The following is a 16,195-nucleotide window of genomic DNA, read 5'->3' on the forward strand; positions in this document are numbered from 1 at the left end:
TGTTGTAAGCTGCTGTAACAAAAGAATTTCCCCCAATGGGGGACAAATAAATATATCTTATCTTATCTTATCTAGGAAGCTGTGTTGTTTTTACATTGCAGTTCCAACTGTAACCACTGGGTGGCGCACGTTGAGCTATTCTTCCCATTGAAGCAGGTTGTAAACGGCTGAAGTAGGAGTGTATGACGGAACAGGTGTTCGTCCAATCAAATTCAAGAGTTCGGCTTCTGAATTCGGGGTTGGACCAATCAGCGGCTGAGAAACGTGTGAAGGGCTTGGTTTGATCCCGCCTCCTCCGTTACCGGAGACACTTCGGTTAAAACGGCCCTGTTTTAAAAGTCCAGGGGGAAGAGTGGAAGGACCCGGTTCAGACCAAGGAAAGGGGGGCAGGATCGAGTTCACAGGATACATATTCACACATTATCCATCCCCGGGGACTGCTGTTCTACTGAAGCCGAGGTATAGCCGCAGTCTGTCTGCTCTAAGTTGTATTATTACACAGCTAGCATCGGCTAACTAGCCCTCCTGTTTTGCTACAGCTAGTTTTAGCTAGCTTAACTCGTCCGCGCTCATTCATTGTCCCAGTTCTCTAAATGACTCTGTTTGTGATTTAGAATCACTTGTTAGCACTCTGGTGTGTATTGAAGTATTTGTAATATGTAGCTAACTGCTGGGGTTCGTCTTGTTCCTGTCTCTGAAGGTGCAGCTCACAGAACCAAGGTCTCCTCTGAACCGAGAACGACAGAAAATAAAGAAAATGGCGGAGCCAGACAAATTAAACATCGACTCTATAATTCAGCGCCTATTGGAAGGTGAGAGGGAACAAACACACTGTGCTTCATTGAGCTGTATTCACACTGTGGGGAAGCTTGAATGTGTTGAAATGTGTGTTTTTTTTACACCAGGTGAGTCAGTTAAAGGCAGTCATGTTGTAGGGACGTCAGCCTGCTTAAGGCTGCTTCACTTCGAGCTCGATTATTTGGTTGAAAGGTTGTTTCTAGATTAACTCGACTCTCTTTAATCAGAGTGGAGATGTCATGATGAGCTGTAGGCGTGGGTTTTGATATTTAATAGTAAATGCAGAATTACAGAGTTGTGTGTAAGTCAAGGGGAAGTTGCTAGCTGCACGAAAAAGGGAACAAGTCACAGTAAACGAAAATCACAACTTCCTAACTCTTTACTTCCTCGAGTTTAAAAGGACTCTGAGGGATTGATTCAATTCCCTCCATAAGGTGTACAATCTGAGACTTCATATGTGGACCAGAGTAAATGATCTGAAATATTCTGAGGAGAAATTGAGTGTTTATTTCAGAATCAGCTTTATTGGCCAGGTATGATTGAACACACACGAGATTTGACTTGGTAAGCTGTTCTCTCTTTGTACAAAAAATATAATAATAATAATAATAATAATAATAACAACAATAATAATATCAACTTTAAACACAAAAGAACAACAAGTAGTTTATTTGCATTGTTGCTGCTTTTTATAAATGAAGCATTGCTGTAATAACAATTCTGCAGTGATTGTTTTGAACAACTATTCATTCCTGGTTGCCGATCCGATTAAAGGACGATATCGGTTCATTTAGAACGATACGATTCAGTGACTTGAAATCGATTCAGTCACTTTTTAGCCCAAAAAATTCAACCAGTGTGACTGGCTACGTTTACATGAGACTTTTAATTCCTCTCTTTAATCCAGAATTAAAATTAAATCCTCTTTTAAAAAGATTAAAAATGACCACGTAAACACCTAACTCCGAATGAAAATGACCATTCTGAATTAAACTTAAATCCAAAGTAAGTGTCTGGTTTATTCTGATTTTAAATCTGAATTGAATAATTCCTCGATCATGTTTACGTTCATTCTGCTTTAAATTAATTCCGGTCGTTCTGAGCATGCTCGCTCCCTTGTCCTGTCGCGATGACGCACATATTTCACGCCGGCGGGCAGATATTTCAGGCTGAGGTAGAGCAGCCGTTGCACTTTGATTCGCCAAAGTCCGGTCTTCCGCCTCCCTCCGGTCCTCTCTCTCTCTCTTCTCCTCAGCTGACCAAAGTGAAGCAGTATGTTTGTGTCCAGCTGCTTATTCAAAACTATAATCAAAATCAAAGTGAAAGTTGTCTTATTGTGTGGTCTTCCATGATGTAACCGTAAATAAACGAAGCAGGAACTGGAGTCTGTTTTCTTCCGGTAAACATAAATACGTCACGCCCGCTCCTGTCCAATCAGAACCCTTCACAACCCCCAGACCTTAAGAGGAATTGAATAAAGATGATTAAAAGTGTCTTCAATGTAAACGCGAAGGAGAATACTTTAAATCTGAATTATTTAATTCTGAATAATTAATTCAGAATTAAAAAACATCATGGAACCGTGGCCAGTGTGAAATAAAGACCTTGATACTGGACAGTCCTAGATTCCTGTTGTTTCCTGTAAGGGAATCAGGATAGATTTGTGGTGTTGCTGTGGTACTTCACTTGACCTTTACATATCCTACAAACAGTGAGAGACTTATTTAGAACATCTCCATCTTTGCAAAAGCCAAAGTTTATCCACACACTGGACCTGGAATGGTGGCTTGATGTTTCCTGGCTCGCCGGCTTCTCCTCTGCTGTCCGTTTTGTTGTCAAACGTGCAAAAAAAACCTCATCCATATAAAGTCTGCCGTGCTTAAATCCAATGTGTCATTTCCTCGTATTGATACAATCGATTTATTACCCTTTAAAGCGATGTCAGATCGATATGTCAAGTCAAGCTTTATTTATAAAGCACATTCAAAACAACATCAGTTGACCAAAGTGCTGTAAAGATATTAAAATGCAATATAATCATACACAATATAACAATAAACAAAAACAATAAAAGAACAGTAAGAGCTCAATTTAGGAAATAAAAGTCCAAAAGTAAAAAGTCAAGGATTCCTGTTTAGCTGGGACTGAACGCCAAGGAGAAAAGATGTTTTCAGTATTAAAGGCCAACTTGCTGAGCACAGATGGATGTAGTCGGATCGCAGGAATATAAATCGATACATCGATGTAGTGGATGAATCGTTACACCCCTAGTAATCATGGTGTTTTTTCATCTCTCTCCCACCAGAGCCTCTCAGTTACACGGGTTGCCTCTCCTGTGTTGTGTTTACTGTTTGGCTGTCACAGATCTGATTACAATGTTCAGCTCCAGCCTTCCCATGGGGTGCCTTGTTAATGAGGTGTACAAACAAAGATGCTTTGATTGGCACATGCTCTCCGTAGTACCGTGTGAAACTGCTGATCGGCGCTCTTTGCTATTCCAACATATGAAGCGCTTGCATCATTCCTTTCCCCTCAAAGTAACGTTGTAAAAGTTAATGTGTCCTCTGTGAGTGCAGTTATTGGAGTAGTTCTAAAAGCCACGTGTCTACATTACGTACACTGTGTTTGTGCTGAATGAGTGAGGATGCATGATTTAAAACGGAGACATGGTCAGTGCTTTTACCCTGATAGCGACTGGTGTGAGTCCTGGCTCTGCGAACGCCACCCCTAAGTCGAGGGTTTTAACGTCTCACTGCACTCTGTATACAATATGTGGAGACAGATTTGTTATGATTTCAGACGTGTGTGTGTGTGTGTGTGTTTGTATGAGGCCAAAACAGGCCTGTTTTTATCTTCACATTCACATGCTGATTGCGTAACAGGAGCCCCGAGGACATCAAACAGAAACATAAATCTCTTCACACTCAACTGTACAGTTCATTCGGAGAGCACAAAAAAATACGGTTGTGATCCCTGTTGTCATCCAGTGCACAAATACGGCTTCACACACAAACACGAGTGTCTCCTCTATCCCTGAACTCTGCTTGTGATTGTTTTGCAGGAACAACGTGATGCATGCTGGTGTTGAGGTTTTGCGGCCTGCACAAGTTGTGATGTGACAGCTTCCTCCTTTTTTTTTTTTAAAGTAAAACAACATGTTGTGGTGTTAGACTAAGAAGTGTTTGCAGAGAATTTTCCCAGGCCTGTTTGGGCGAATGTGACCTTCGCCCTGTGTAGTCTGTGTTTATTTACCTCCTTATATATAGACCCGCTATGATCAGACTAAGCTGAGCCCTTTGAGGTGATCAGGATTATGTTTAGTCACGGTGCCTCCTGGGAGCTTGACTTTCCCCGTGGACCCGGTTGGCTGCTGCTCTGTTTAGTACATGGATTGTTATACTTGGGCCATGATAAGGTTGTCTGGCAAACACAGGAGAAGACAAACAAACCTGACTTTGGCAATATTTATATCCTCTTATGTAACTCACTTGACCTTTTTTTTCTTCGTCTGCAGTCGTGGTTTTATTGCAGAGTAACCCCTCGCCTGTGAAGAGCTACCTGATGTCTCGATCTACCTTGTTTAAGACTACTTAAATACTCGCCCCACGGCCAGTGCTGAATCAAATGATTGATAAATTATAAACAGCTCACTCTCCTGTGCACAACAAGGTTACCCTCCTGCTGGCTGACGGTGTTTCAAGACCAAACCAATTAAACGTGTTTGGATAATGAGCACTTTCAATAGGATTACTGCTGTAGATCTAAAGCTCAGTGAACTCAGGGAGTGTATGTTGCTGTTAGCATGACATCACAGGAGCTCAGCCAGAGCGCCCAACCCTGAGCGAAGAGCGTCCGACCAAACCAACTGTTGGTTCCGGCACTCCCGGCACCGCTTTTCTGCAGAGCTGGTCCAGCTCTTTGTTTCCTGACCCTGATCAGCGTACTGGAAAAGCTTTTTGTCTGCGCCCTCTGGATGATAAGCCCAGTGTAGCCCACTGACTATGTGGCTAACTTTGGAGTAAGCTCTATCAGGGCTTAGCCTCCTGTAATCCAGGTTTAGAGAGACCAGCAGCAATGCAGTATTTATATCCACTTTTCACTGTTTAGGGCGGCAGGACGACGAGGCTGCTAGCTGCTGTGGTATTTGTTGATTTCTACTCAGGCAGTATTATGACTACATGTGTTTAACAGAGAGAGAGTGGGCTGTGGAGAGGGGGAGTTTTAATCTTTTAAATGTAAAAAAAAAAAAATCATCACAATTTCTCAGAGACCAAAGTGGATCCACAGGTCTGAATTTTTATTTTTTATTTTTTTAAACCTTATTTTTGGGGGGCTTTTCCACCTTTTATTTTAGAGAGGACAGTGGGTAGTGTGGGAAACTGGGAGAGTGACATGTGGGAAAAAGGCCACAGGCTGGAGTCGAACCCTGGGGCACGCAACTTAACCATTAGGCCAAGTCCGCCCCCCCTAGTTTGTACTTTTCTGGTTCTTTTGGGTTTTTTAAAGTTATATTTTTGGGTATTTTTGCCTCTTAATGGATAGGACAGCTGAAGAGAGACAAGAAATGTGAGGCGTAAAGAGAGAGGGAGGACATGCAGTAAATGGACCAGGCTGGAATCAAACCTGCGACCTCTGCAACGAGAACTATAGCCTCTGCGTATGGGGCACACGCTTAGACCGCTAGATCAACGGCTCCCAAGTTTGCACCTTTCTAAACTCCAAAAGACTCTTGATCAAACAAACCAAATGAATTCATGAATTGATTCATGAATGCTGCGTGTGTTCTCCACACAAAGACACACTCTGTAGGGTAACTCTTATCTCTTGATGTCACGGTGTGTAACTTTGAGAAAACCTGTTTCTGTATCTGTACGATCACATTTTTTTGCACTGGCAACAACAAAAATCTGACCTAGTTCATAAGAAGTTGAGATTTCAGAGTGAATATGCAGCTCTTTGAAATTTGGAACCAGTCAGTGTGATGGACCTTTGGGTTTGTTGTCTGGAGGGATGGGCCATGATTTTTGAATATTCAAATATTCGTTCACTTTCTATAAATCGAAGAGTATCTGGGAATATCTTCTTGTTTTAAAAGTAACAATTTTCATTGTTCTTACCGGTGCCTGGTTGTAATCAAGCGGCAACCTCCGGTCTAAAAATATGAGCCCAATGCGGAATTGTTAAAACTGCAGTTCATCAAGGATCCGCTTGAGGCTGGCCCTGAAAGTACCGGAAACCACATACACACCAATTCAAAAATGATGATCTCTGCAGCAGAAATAAACATGTTTACAGCCTGGTTCAAAAGACAAGTGTAGTCTGGATAGCTCATTTCTCGATCAGCACACACTGTACGGGGGGTGAATTTTTCTCTAACGCTGCAATTTCAAAGATATTAAGATTACTAATCTTCCAATGAGAGGCACAGCACACAGATTGACAGGTGGGAACACTGTAGCTGTTGGCGAGGAGGCTCAAAGCCCACCTCTTTACATCACAATCGCTCGACAGCAGCAATATGGCTGCCACCGACGATTGGCCTTGGATACTACGTCCATATTTTATACGGTCTATGCTACATACGTATTTCCAGAGGCCGAGAAAGGCTGTAAAATGTAGACCACGCAGAAACACCACCACAAAGATCAAACAGACGCCGTCAGTGCCCGCTACTAGCTGCATGACTGTTGGTTAACATGACTGCCACACAAACAGGCCATTAACGGGACGGGTCTCTGTGCGGGCGATTATTCGAATAATCGTCAAATAGATGACGATGATTATCAAACAATATATTGGCTTGAATTCCCATCACTGTCTGTTTTGTAAGAAATCATTAAAGGATGATTTGAAGACACCACAAATTAATTTGGTCACATTTCTGTTTAATGAACCTCGAGCTTTATGTTCACATGGAAACAGTTTCCTCACTCTCCAGCAGCTGTTTCCTTCCTGCTTGTTGTAATCGATGTCTCCGTGCTTCTCTGCTTTTATAAAAGACAAGATCAGCTTCTTTTTCTGAAGTGGCGTGCGAGTTATGTAACAAACACACGCAGAGATAGAAGAACATTATATGCGGCTTAATAGTCGGCATAACTAATGTGAAAGTGGGGATAGTTTCAGTCTGTGTCCCTCTGGAGAATCTTGTTTTAGCATCATGACTAACTCTGATCTGAGTTTTAAAAGGCAGCTGATATCGTCTCTGAATCTGCTTCCAGGGTTTGCCCGTAAGAGGAGCTAGAATCAACGGCCTCGATGGTGTGAGAGAAATCTTTGAAGCCACGCTCGTACTCTTGATTATTCATCCTCCATCTGCGTCACTCTTGATTGTTTGGCATTTCAGGGTGGACTCATTCATCAATCAATCCTCCGTTCACACCCAGCTCTGAAAGGATTGTCACTGAGACTGTTTGAGGCGGTTCTGTTTCCATTATTCATACATTACCTGTTCAGTAGGCTGACACCAAACTGGTTGACTCCTCATCAGAAGGGTTTGTACACTCTGTATTGGGATGTGTTTGAACATCAGGTAGCACATGTAGGATCAGGGGGTGTGTTTGTTTCTGTCACAGCCCGGATTCCAAACTCCATCAGGAGCACTCTTGCATAACGCGGCAGAATACACACACTCTGTGATATATAGCTACAGGGCATCATGTACACGCCCTCTGGTTGGCAAATATTATGATCAGACTTATTAACAGCAGTCTTAGTATGAGAGAGTGTTATTAAATCTCCTGTTGTTGAAATGCTTTCTTCCTTCCCCAGCATTTAACCCCTCGTGACACAGACTGATGTGAAGTGTCGTTATGATACGAATAATCTGTCACTTATCCTCGTTCTGTGTTGTGTTGTTTTTAAGACGTTCCTGTGCTTGGCTCGGCTCAGTGTGTGAAAAAGTGTGATAGAGAGAAACTGGACGAACCTGCTGGATTTTTCAGATAGCAGGAGCACAGTGTTACCTTTGTTATCTCCTTTTAATACGGTTAATGTTTCCTTTTAACGTGATGTTACAACCTGTAACCTGACCTTCTTTATTTTATAACAGTACGACCTAAGAGAGGCGTAACGACGTGTTTGCTGCAGCATCAGCGAGAAGGGGAAGTGGGTTTCAGTGCTGTCTCATAGCACGGCCTTGAACCGCCACCTAAGCAGAAAAACGCACATTCGAGGCATCATGCTAGTTTCCACTGGTCAGGTGGTTCTCATATACAGAGCACAGGCTTATCTTGGCTCTGCTTATTCCTTTATTTTGTGTGTGTGTGGTTTGATAAATCCTGTAGCTGTTATACTCCAAAACTTGGATCCACTCTGCCTTGTAAAGTGTGTGGTTACCTGCTAAAATGCCTGTTAGACTGGAATGCTAACAGAAACAGCCAGCATTTGGCCGGTGGGAGGTGTTACCTTCCCAGTCTGGAAGCCTGTCTTCTTATCACAGCATCATGTTTCTAGCTGCTTCTCATGTTCATTCAGTGTTTCTAACATTCTCGTATATAAAGGTGTGTCTTTTATATCAGCCCACTGATCCATGTCTAATATCAACGTTTGGTTTTTCCAGTCAAGGGTTCTCGGCCAGGGAAGAACGTCCAGCTGACTGAGGGGGAGATCCGTGGCCTCTGCTTAAAGTCCCGTGAAATCTTCCTGAGCCAGCCAATCCTGCTCGAGCTCGAGGCTCCCCTTAAAATTTGTGGTGAGTTTTTTGGTGCAGCGGCTTCAACGTGTGTGAAATATAAACGCCTTGATATTACATTTACATAAACAGAACATTTTGTCCCCTGTGTAAGACAACATGTTCATTACCTTTTGTTGTTTCATTTAAACCGACAGTTTGCTCATCTGTAATTGCTTGCTTGTTCGGGTTGTTAAGTGTGCACTGACATGCAAGAGCAGCTCCACCCAGTAGCAGCAAGAGTGTGATGTGTAAACTGTGCTCCTCTGCTGCCCCCTGCAGGTGATGTCCATGGTCAGTACTATGATCTGCTGAGGCTGTTTGAATATGGAGGTTTCCCCCCTGAAAGCAACTACCTGTTCCTGGGTGACTACGTGGACAGAGGGAAGCAGTCACTAGAGACCATCTGCCTGCTTCTAGCCTACAAGATCAAATATCCAGAGAACTTTTTCCTGCTGCGTGGAAACCACGAATGCGCCTCTATTAATCGAATCTATGGCTTTTACGACGAGTGTGAGTGCAGAGTGACTTTATGAACATATCAGACGTGTTCTCCTGACTGTTACACTCACCTCTCTTCCTCTCTCCTCTTGTTTGTAGGTAAGCGACGGTACAACATTAAGCTGTGGAAGACGTTCACAGACTGCTTCAACTGTTTACCCGTGGCGGCCATTGTAGATGAGAAAATCTTCTGCTGTCATGGAGGTACGGCTCGAGTAAATCAATCAATCTTTATTTGTATCGCTCCAAATCACAACAAACGTTATCTCAAGACGCTTTTACAAACAGAGCATGTCTAGACCGTACTCTATCAAATTATAAACAGAGACCCAACACCAAGACAGGATAAGACTCAGTCTGACCCCACCTGAACATTGCACCTTGCAGTATTTAGCTAGTTACAGTGGCGAGGAAAAACATCCTTTAACAGGCAGAAACCTCCAGCAGGACCAGACTCATGTGAGACACACATCTGCTGAGACCAAGTTGGGTCTGGAAAGAGAGATAGAGGGAGCGGTGATAGTGATGAGACGAGTAGTAGAAGCTGTTGCCGTTGGAGTCCAGCACGTCTGTATCAGCTGGAGTCTGGAATGTCCACAGCAGGAGGACGTCTACGGCAGCTCAGAGGAACCTACGAGACAAGGGAGCTCAGGGACTCCAGAAAGGTCTATGGTTAGTAACTTTAATGGGACAGGAAGAGTTAAAGTAAGTGATGAGGGGGGTTGGGGGGAAGGTGTGAGATAGGATCCCAGTGCGTCAGTGCGCCAGATCCCCTGACGGTCTAAGCCTATAGCAGCATAACTAAGACCTGGTCCAAGCCTGATCCAGCTCTAACTATAAGCTTTATCAAAAAGGAAAGTTTTAAGTCTACTCTTAAAAGTAGAGAGGGTGTCTGCCTCTTGGACCCTGACTGGTAGATGATTCCAAAGTAGAGGGGCCTGATAACTGAAGGTTCTACCTCCCATACTACTTTTAGGGACTTAAGGTACGATGAGCAGGCCTGCATGTTGGGAGTGTAGCATTCTAGAGGGGTAGTAGGTCACTCTTGAAGATATGAAGGTGCCTGATCATAAACTGTTATGATTGATAACTCGATAACAGGGTCCAGACTAAGAAGTGTGTTTGATGTCCCCCTCCAGGCCTCTCTCCTGATCTTCAGTCCATGGAGCAGATCCGCAGAGTAATGCGACCCACAGACGTGCCTGACCAGGGTTTGTTGTGCGACCTGCTGTGGGCCGACCCGGACAAAGACGTGCTGGGCTGGGGGGAAAACGACCGTGGCGTCTCCTTCACATTCGGGGCAGATGTGGTGGCCAAATTTTTGCACAAACACGACATGGATCTTATATGCAGGGCGCACCAGGTAATGTTCGGGCCACGTACTAGCTTAGACTTGTACTCCTGTATTGTCATATGAAAGGTTGTAGTTTTAATTCTGCTCAATAAATAAATCATGTTTACATACTTCTCTTAACTGAGACGTCTTATTCACGTCCTCAGGTTGTAGAAGATGGTTATGAGTTTTTCGCTAAGAGGCAACTCGTCACTCTATTCTCGGCTCCAAACTACTGCGGAGAGTTCGACAACGCCGGTGCCATGATGAGTGTGGATGAGACGCTCATGTGCTCCTTCCAGGTTTGTGAGGCAGACTTGTTGTATTTTGTTTAAAGGTGACATATCATGCTAAATCGACTTTTTAATGGTTCTCTACCTGAAATATGTGTCCCTGTCTACAAACCCCCCAAAAAGTAAAAGAATCCATTCTGCCCCTGTTCTGATTTCTCCACCTTTCTGTAAATGTGTGCTGAAACCAGCCGTTTCAGACTTCAGTGTTTTTCATACATCACAACGACATCCGGTCTGTAACAGGAAGTCAGAGCTCGGAGCTTGTTCAGCCCATAGACTGTATAAAATACAACTCAACCCCTCCTCCGTTTTTCATTCCCTGCACACGTGTGTGCTAACAAGGAGCTTAGGAGGGAGGCATGCTAGTTGTAGGCTGTCTTAATAAACACAAAGGTCGGTTTTACTCTCCACGTCTGCAGATTTGAAGATCTAGTGGATGATTTTTATTTTTCATGGAAAAGTGCTAGTGCTAGTTAGCATAGCCACATAGCTACATGTTGGTCGCTGTGTACCAAGACACACGTCGACATACTGACAAATAAAACAACAAGAAACACTAAATCTCTGACCAATGGTTCAGAAAGGTCCTGCTGCAGGCGCCTCTCCGTCAGGATCAGATTCTGGATCAGATTCAGAGGGTTGAAGTAACGCGGGTCTGTGAGCAGCCGTGTATATTCAGCCAACATGTAAACATTAGATCGAGAGCTGAGGCCACATCCACTTCCTGAGGGGGCGTGGTCAGAGAGCTCATTCTCATTTAAAGGCACAGACACAGAAAACAGCCTGTTCTGAGCAGGGCTGAAAAAGAGGGGTTTACAGGCAGACCAAAATCTGATTTCAAAGTGTTTTTTGAGCAATAAACTTTAAAGACATGTTTTGGGGACCTCTTAGACCAATATATGTTGATGAAAAGAGCGTAATATGTCACCTTTAATAGTGTTGGTGAGCAGTCATGTGAATGATGAAGCATGTATGTTGTTTTGTCCTCTTTTGAGTTTAAGCTTTTTGTCTTTGTTCAAATCAAACTAAATGAAATCTTCTCTCTGACAGATTCTGAAGCCAGCTGATAAGAAATTGTATCCTTATAGTGGGATAGGAGTGGGATCTGGGAGACCGGTCACCCCGCCGCGAAATTCAGCCAAGGCCGGCAAGGCCAAGAAATAACACCCGCCTGCTCCCCCTCCTACACCCTGACATCCCCCCCTGTTGGCCCAACGCCCCTTTTTTTCCCCTCTACCTCCCAAACTTGTTTCTCCCTCGTCACCAAATGGCAACAAAGCAGAAAAATGTCCAGGGTTCAATCATGCTTTCTCTCTCTCTAAAATTATTTTTTAACTGTTTGTGTGCAATTTTTCGTGCGAGTGCGTAACAGAAGAAGCCAGTGATTCGGAGGGAATTGCTGTATTATGTTTGTATGTTTTTGTTATTTTTTCCTCTCTTTTTTTTTTTTGCCCTCTGTTCTGTTTTCTTGTCATCTTGTAGAGATGAGTTCTCACCCCTCCTGTGATGTAATGTCAGACCCGGGTGCAGGGGAGGAGGAGGGGAGAAGGAGGGAGTGAGGAGCCTTAGCTGTTTAGGTTAAGGCCCTGCACTGTTTAATGCTAAACACAAGCTTTTGTACATCCTGTTTCAGAGGTCTGTGTGTGTCTGTGTGATGGGGAGGGAGGGATCACATTGCACGGTCAAATTGTAATGGCACATATCTCATACACATACACACACAATGACACACACATACACACACACACTGGCTGCACAGGTGGAAATATGTACAGGTGAATCCTCGTATGAAATGGATTCACGTTGATTGGGTAACTTTTATTTTCTCTTCCCTATGAAACCAATGATTTGACAGCACGGTCATGGATGTGAAATCGTTTTTCTTTTATTTTGTAGATACATAAAACCAACATGATTTGATTTTTTTTTTTTCTTTTTAGTTCACTGAAAGTTGACGATTAATAAAAAAATGTACTGTTTATTTGAATTATGCTATCATGCTGATCACTTTGTGTTTGCCATTGCTTTGTCATGTTCACGTCATGATGTCGGCTGTGTTCGGCTGTGCTTGTCTTTGAGTTCGACACCTTGTTATTGACCAAGCAGCAGCAGCAGCTGGAGGAGATGTTTATGAATGAGAATCAGAAATGTGTATTATAATGTGTAATAATTCTGGGCCAGGTGACACTCAAACTTAAAGGGCATCTCACATGTTGCTTCAGTGTGATTTAGCCAAAGATGATTTAAAGCAGAAACTCCTTGTAGACGCGGGTGTTGCCTGTTTCATCACGAGTACAGACTTGATGAGAAATCTCTTCAATGGAAATTGTTTATATTTTTCTAATGACCGCCGGGTTAAAAGTAACAAAAAGGGTTTAAGTATTGAAATTGAACAGTTCAGTTTGTTTCTCAATGCCTCACAATACTCACATAATACAATATCACCGTGTGCCGTTTCTGTTTCACGAGTAGTTACTGATATTTATCCGTGCTGGACAAACACAGCGTACTTAAGACTCCCACCGAGGGAGAGCAGTCTTTACGGTTTTTCCATACTCTGCTGTGATCAAAGCGAGATGAGGCGGTGAATCATTGCTCTGACCTTTTCCAGTTTGAAGTGCTCTTCTAGAGACCACTTCAATAGAGTCCGTCATTAAACTAAGAGTGGGTTTATTCTACAGTAAACCCACCACACATGAGAGTTGCGTGGAAATTACTGAGAACTAAAGAAAAGGTGTTTAGATAGAAGTGAAGCAATCTGAGCACATAAGACAAACATGAATCATTCACGGTAGTGTAGAGCATCTTCCCACTGAATCTAGCTAAAAGGTTTTAGCTGCAGCATCAGGTGAATCCTCTGTTCTAACTGTATAGCATTTACTGAATACGTTTGTACGCTTCATAGATGGTGCTATGCAAATTAGCGAGACTGTGGAAGTGCTTCTCAGTTTGTCCTCCTTATCTTTCGGCTGAAATAAGCATGAAGAGCCATAGACAGAGATCAGATACTTTTCACACAGTGTTAAAAATGATCAAGTGGATCCTGTGACAACTGTGAACCCTCAAACAACACCCTGCTAATTTTATATTTAAAAAAAAGAACCTCTGCTTCTTTATATAGGCTTATAAAAAAGATATGTCGTATGATACCACTGAATATCACGCCTTGCTCATCAAGCATCTTTCCTTGTTCACTTCAGGCGTACAGGGTGTCCCAGTGAAAACAGTCTATAGTTCAGGACCGGCTGTTTCAACTGGTGTGAGAAATTCTTTCTACAGTGTTTCAGGGTAAATCACTGCCCATTTCTTAGAACCCAAACACGCTCCGTCTCAGCGTGTCTGGCTCTGTTTGTCCCCGTCTGTCATCCTCCTCCAGCCCTCACTCCTAATATTAAGCCAGTAAATAATGGCCCTGGTTGAGTGCGAGGCTTACAGGCATGCTACCCTGTCCCCCACCTTTGTCCTCCCACTTTCTAGGCAAGAGGTTCTCAACCCAGAACCTCCAGGAAATACATGTTTTGTTTTCTAAGAAAATTAAAATCAGTGTAAGTAAGCTTCATTCAGATTACTGCTGGCTTTATAACAGTTTCACGTACTGAGGGCAGGTGTAAAAAAAAAAGATGTATAATTGGAAGTCATTGTGTGCTCATGTTCAATTCATTTCCAGTAAGATCAACTCAGGAAGTTGAATTTAAATTAAATCAAATTGTATAAGGAAGTCATATTTATATTCATATAGTAAAAACGTATATCAATAATCGCCATTTTTACATGATCTTCATAAGTTGGATGACTTGCAGCTTCTGTTGGATAAGTGGAAATGAATCAAGCCCAACTTTGGCATTGGGGGCGGAGCTATGTTCACAGTGACCTGGTGCTTTAAATGTCACTTTTGATTTGTAAAGGAAACAGGCCCACCTTTTGTGGATTAAGTTCATATGATGTGGAGAGGAATCTCTAAATGTACAGACGTTATTAGAGTCTAATAGAAGAATAAGAATTAAACCTATGATGAGACCGGTTCATGTCTCTAACATTAAAAATGATGAAGTGGCTCCTTTAAGAGGTGATATTTAGTACTGAAACATTATAGAACTTGTAGGTCTGTGTCTTTTGACTAACAATGAGGACACTTTCATTCCCATTTTCATAGCTGTACAAACCTTTGCTTATAACATTTTTTATTCTTACTCTATATTTACTGTTGTTTTTACCTCTAAGAATCTGGTCTTTATTTACTTTTTTTGTTCATATTGTTTTTACTGACAAATTTAATGCTAGATACTGCAAGCTTATTAGTGTAGGATTTTATAATCAATCAGGGATGTTTTGCACCATGCACTGTCGCTGGGTAGATTTGAAATTATTAGATAATTAAAGTCAAGAAGAAGAAACAGAAGATATGAACTGTATTTTTTATTTGTATTTCTTTTGTTTTCGGATCAATCACAAATTGTCTCTGTTATAAGGTAGAAATAAAAAATAGAATTTGTATATTCGTGTCTGCTTTTCTTTCCAAATGTACCTGATGACGATGTAACACAGCAGCTTTTTTAATCTGGAATATAGAAGAAGCATCAGCTCCTCCTGAGACAGCACGGGGAGCAGAGTCATTCTATCACCTTCTTCTCTGCCTGCAGACGTTATTTTTCCTGTTTGCTTCTCTCGCCGAGGCTGCCTCTGCTGACACTGAAATATTTTGGCATGAGTCAGAAGTATGGGTGTCCTCTTTTTTTTTTTTCCTGTATGCAAGTTTATTTATTTATCAGATGTCATCTGATTCATGCAGCACACAGACCAAATCAAACAGAATCTTCTGTTTTAAAAACAAGGCCACATGTAGCGGCATGGTTTGTATCTCTTCCTCTGTGCATGTCTATCTTTTCCCCTTTCCTTATCTTTGACAGTTGTCTGTCTTTTACTGGCATTTAAGGTGTGAAGCATGCTGGGAAGCATATTCACAACACTTGAGTCAATGAACCAAAACAACTGCATGTTGAAAGTAAAAAACAGCAACCTTTAAATTCTTTGAAACATGTATTTTGTATAAGGAAGAGTTTGAATGTTGCTAATTACAAAGATATAACACCCAACATGGGGTGTCTTCTCGCAGGATGGAAACACTCGCACCAGGTGCCTGAGTGTTTCCTGTTCTGTTCCTGTAAATGATGCTGCAGGCAGCCAGAGGTCCTCTGAAGTGAAGGCACCACCTGTCAGCTCATAGATCATCCTGGTGATTTATGAATCAAACTTGTGTTTAAGTCTTCATCAGACAGCAGCGGCACCAGAGCGTGTGCATGCTGTGTTCTAAAAATAAATGCTGAACATGCACCTGTGTGTCATTAAGAGATGCAAGCTCTGCTGTGAATTGTTTGTGGATTTATAAGACGTTTTAACACGCAATGTAACTGTTTGCAAGCTTAAATTTGCAGTTCTGAGCCTTGAATGCAGAGAAATTTAAAAGGCTTTAACGCTTTAGTAAGACAGCATGAAAAATGACTTATTACATTATCTTTAAATACATTTGCAAAACATAGAATAAGATAAAGGAACAAATTCGAAAATGAGAGTTAATGCAACACATCAGGTTTAAAGAATAGG

General features: G+C 42.3%; 1 protein-coding gene across 1 annotated transcript; it reads left to right on the plus strand.

The window, feature by feature from the left end:
• Positions 1–290: 290 nt before the first annotated feature.
• On the plus strand, positions 291–14,153 carry ppp1caa (protein phosphatase 1, catalytic subunit, alpha isozyme a). Its single transcript, XM_034710963.1, has 8 exons — positions 291–459; positions 701–812; positions 8,357–8,488; positions 8,750–8,980; positions 9,068–9,172; positions 10,108–10,331; positions 10,469–10,603; positions 11,645–14,153. Exons 2-8 carry the CDS (start codon positions 758–760, stop codon positions 11,756–11,758), a joined length of 996 nt encoding a protein of 331 aa, XP_034566854.1. The 5' UTR covers positions 291–459; positions 701–757; the 3' UTR covers positions 11,759–14,153.
• The last annotated feature ends 2,042 nt before the right edge of the window (positions 14,154–16,195 follow it).

The sequence above is a fragment of the Notolabrus celidotus genome, chromosome 20 (genome assembly GCF_009762535.1).
Source record: "Notolabrus celidotus isolate fNotCel1 chromosome 20, fNotCel1.pri, whole genome shotgun sequence".
NCBI classification, from domain to species: domain Eukaryota; kingdom Metazoa; phylum Chordata; class Actinopteri; order Labriformes; family Labridae; genus Notolabrus; species Notolabrus celidotus.

What these genes read in the sequence shown, in the direction of transcription:
- ppp1caa (XM_034710963.1), top strand. Translation starts at nt 758, where the DNA reads ATGGCGGAGCCAGACAAATTAAACATCGACTCTATAATTCAGCGCCTA. An exon ending in AATTCAGCGCCTATTGGAAG is followed by an intron (nt 813 to 8,356) that starts GTGAGAGGGAAC and finishes TGGTTTTTCCAG; the next exon opens with TCAAGGGTTCTCGGCCAGGG. An exon ending in AATCTTCTGCTGTCATGGAG is followed by an intron (nt 9,173 to 10,107) that starts GTACGGCTCGAG and finishes GTCCCCCTCCAG; the next exon opens with GCCTCTCTCCTGATCTTCAG.